Source organism: Callospermophilus lateralis, chromosome 18 (genome assembly GCF_048772815.1).
Source record: "Callospermophilus lateralis isolate mCalLat2 chromosome 18, mCalLat2.hap1, whole genome shotgun sequence".
NCBI lineage: Eukaryota > Metazoa > Chordata > Mammalia > Rodentia > Sciuridae > Callospermophilus > Callospermophilus lateralis.
The window spans coordinates 4,568,092-4,571,501 of record NC_135322.1 but is presented as its reverse complement, the minus strand read 5'-3'; the positions used below and the strand labels follow the sequence as shown (position 1 = coordinate 4,571,501).

The 3,410-nt window shown below is 40.7% G+C and overlaps 1 protein-coding gene across 1 annotated transcript; it reads right to left on the bottom strand.

Annotated features, from left to right (window-relative positions):
* Positions 1–1,062: 1,062 nt before the first annotated feature.
* On the bottom strand, positions 1,063–1,959 carry LOC143384242 (vomeronasal type-1 receptor 4-like). The gene has a single exon (XM_076839290.1). It carries the CDS (start codon positions 1,957–1,959, stop codon positions 1,063–1,065), a length of 897 nt encoding a protein of 298 aa, XP_076695405.1.
* Positions 1,960–3,410: the final 1,451 nt, after the last annotated feature.

The following is a 3,410-nucleotide window of genomic DNA, read 5'->3' as shown; positions in this document are numbered from 1 at the left end:
TGTGCCCTAAGAGTTGGAGTGTGTGCACAGTGATCAAATTCTGAGGCAGGTCAAATGGAGAAAAATTATGAGAAATGAGTTTCAGACAAGTTAGTGAAAATTCTCTCTGGATATGTTTTTTGCTGGTTTTCTCCACCATATCTGACCCTTCAGCCTCTGCTAAGGTATTGATTTTTGGTTATGCTATAGTTGAACAGTGGTTGCTTTCAGAGCAGCCTGGGAGCTGAGGAGATGGAGATAGGACAAGGTAAGTAAAATGATGGGAGCCTCTTGTTCCTTCTACTGTGGACTTCATTGGCTGCTGGAGATTCCAAAACACATTTGGACTCCAAACTACTAGAGGATTCAGTAGTGTGCATGGGTTCTGAAATGCATTGGGGATCTTGGACTGCATTACCTGCACAAGGCAGGATGCCTGCATGACACTGCTCCTCTGTGTGGTGCACTCGGTTCCAACCTGCAGGACCACCACCATCTACCTACTGTTGTCTGGGCCTCTCTTTCATCTTCATCCTCTGATCACACTGATGATACAATTTTGGAAAAACATATCTATTAATTCCACATCTATCCCAGATAACTTCTGGATCTGGTTTCATTCTTCAACAAAAGCTCTCCACAAGATAGGAACATTTGAGATAAATACATGGATAATTGTTATACTCCTTTATCCATCTCTCATGTCTCCACTGTATTTTCTTCTGGCAAATGTTTTCAGGAGTACACCACTTGGTCAGTCATTGTGATTAAATCAACTTTCAAGGACTGGGAACTCCTTTATTTGATCTTCCTCCAGCTATATGAATTCCAGTGACAATCTTCAGGTTGCTCTGCAACAGCATGAACACAATCAGCTTTACTTCCTCCCACAATGAATATGTAGCTCCCACATTCAGGCAGCTGAGTACACCAATGTCCTTTGGAGATTACAATAGAAAGACAAGTGACTCCTCCATAGTTTCTGGATTGGTGTTTTGAGCATGAAGAATGACTGAACAATTGCCCATTGTCTCAACACATACTATTCACATACTTATTTCAGAATTAAGAATTTTATATTCCTTAGGAGCAGAGCCTGGATAGAAAGGAGTTGTGGTTCATGAGAAGAAAGGGGCTGACAGTGGGAAAACACATGGAGATCAGGGCATTGGTGTTCACCAACCACCAACTGGGATTAAAATGAAGGGTAACACAAACATTTAATATGGAGGAGAGTGTGTGGAAACTCAGAAAGGAGCCCACCAGGACAAGGATTCTCTGGGTGGCCCTAGACTCAGGGCAGGATCTTGGGGAAACTTTCATGCTGTGAATGTGCTGAACCCTCTGCTTGTGCCTGTACAGAAGGAGAACCATGGAGCCACTGGACCAGATCATGAGCAAGGAAAAGACAACCTCAGGAAATACAAGCAATGCTGCATATAATGAGTTTGTTATGTTGTCAGGACCAGTGTAAAGACAGTACCTCAAATATCTTTTCACTATAAGGTTTTTGCTATTCCATTTGCCAAGCACATAGAGAGGAAAAATGGAATTCACCACCATGTACAGGATCCAGCAGAGGGAAATGGAGAAGCCAATGTACTTGGGAGCTCTTTCTTTGAGATCCTTCCAACAGGAGTTCACGGGGCTGATGGTGATGTTCTGGAAGATGCTCAAGAGGCAGGTGATGAAAATGGACACACTCCTGCCCACTCGCTGCATGTACAAAATAAGTTGGCATACAAAATCACTGAAGAAGGACTTCAACCCAAAAGCTGCAATTGTCTGGGGAATTCCTCTGCCAAGAATGACCAAAGAGTTGGCTATGACCAAGTGCCTGAGTATCAAATTTGTGGACCTTAATGTGCACTCATTGCAGAAAAGGACTAAATGATAATAAAGCAGAGAGAAATTTCCCAGGATTCCAACTGCAGACTGTGATAAGAGCATCAGTCCCATGGCCACGTCTCTGGAGTCCATTCCCTCTCTCAGCACATATTCCTCTGAATGATTGCAACCGTTTTTCCTGTGATCAAAATGACTCATTAAAAATTTTATAGTGAGGCCCAGTGGTTTATACCTGTAGTCACCAGCACCTCTGGAGGCTGGGACAGAACTAGGCATTAAAACTCAGCCTGGGAAATATTGCAGTCTCTGTCTCTGGGTGTGTATTTTACACCAAGTGCAACTTTCATTGTGAAAATATCAAGATGTACATATGAATGGGGGGGCTTCCCAGATTATCTTCTTAGAAGAGTCAACTTCAAAAATCAGGTGATGATAATGTGGAGGAAGCAATGGAAAGTGAGAGTAGTGGAGAGAAAGCATAACTCAACATGTGCAGCATAAACTGATATTTGATAGTCATTTTGAAAAAAGAGAACTATTTTGATCCCCCCAGTCTGGAAAACTTTGCTACTGTTAGAACAAGAAATAGATTCAACATTGCAACATATTGGTGCAGACACCAACTTTCTTAACAAGACCCCATAACTCAAGAAATAAAACCAAGACAGATGACATCAAATTAAAAAGCTTCTTAATATCGGTGGAGATCATGAAGAGAGATTCTGCAGAATAGCAGAGAACCTTTGCTAGATTCTCTTCTGACAGTGGGTTAATATTCAGAATACATAAAGAATTCAAAATGTGTAACATCAAAAGTAAAAACAACACAATACAAGAAAAACAAGTATCCCCTGGGTGCACTGATTCAAGTCCATAATCCCAGCATTTTGGAAGGTTAATCAATAGGCTTTGGAGTTCAATTCCAGATTTGCAATTTGGCAAATTAGAGAGACCTGTTTCAAAATAATTAATAAAAATCGGCTGAGGGTGTAGCTTGAAGACTAAGCTCCCCTGGGTTCAATTCCTACTAAAACAACAAAAACTTACCCAAGTAATCATATTAATAAATGGGTTAATGAAGAGGCATTTCCCCCCTCCCAAAAAAAAAGAAATATAAATGGCACACAAATATATGGAAAAAAAGTGTTTAACAACTTGGAAATAAGTGAACTGCAAATCAAAAGTACACTAACATTGCATCTCACTCCAGGTAGATGGCAATCAAAAGAATATCATAATAAATGCTGGCAGGTAAGTGGGGAAGAGGGTTCACTCACTTTTAATGTGACTGTAAATCAGTATGACCACTTTGGAAAGCAGTATGGAGATTTCTCAAAAGATCAGAGATGGAACCACCATATGACCCAGCTATCCCACTCCTTGGTATTTATCCACAAGAACAAAACTGACCATATTATATGCTGCAGGCACATCAATATATAATGTAGAGCTACTCATCACAGCCAGGTTATGGACCAGACCAGGTGCCCATCAGGAGATGAAGGAATTAAGAAAATGGGGTGTATATTCACAATGGAGTTTTATGCAGCCATAAAAGAGAATTAAATTATGGCATTTCCAGT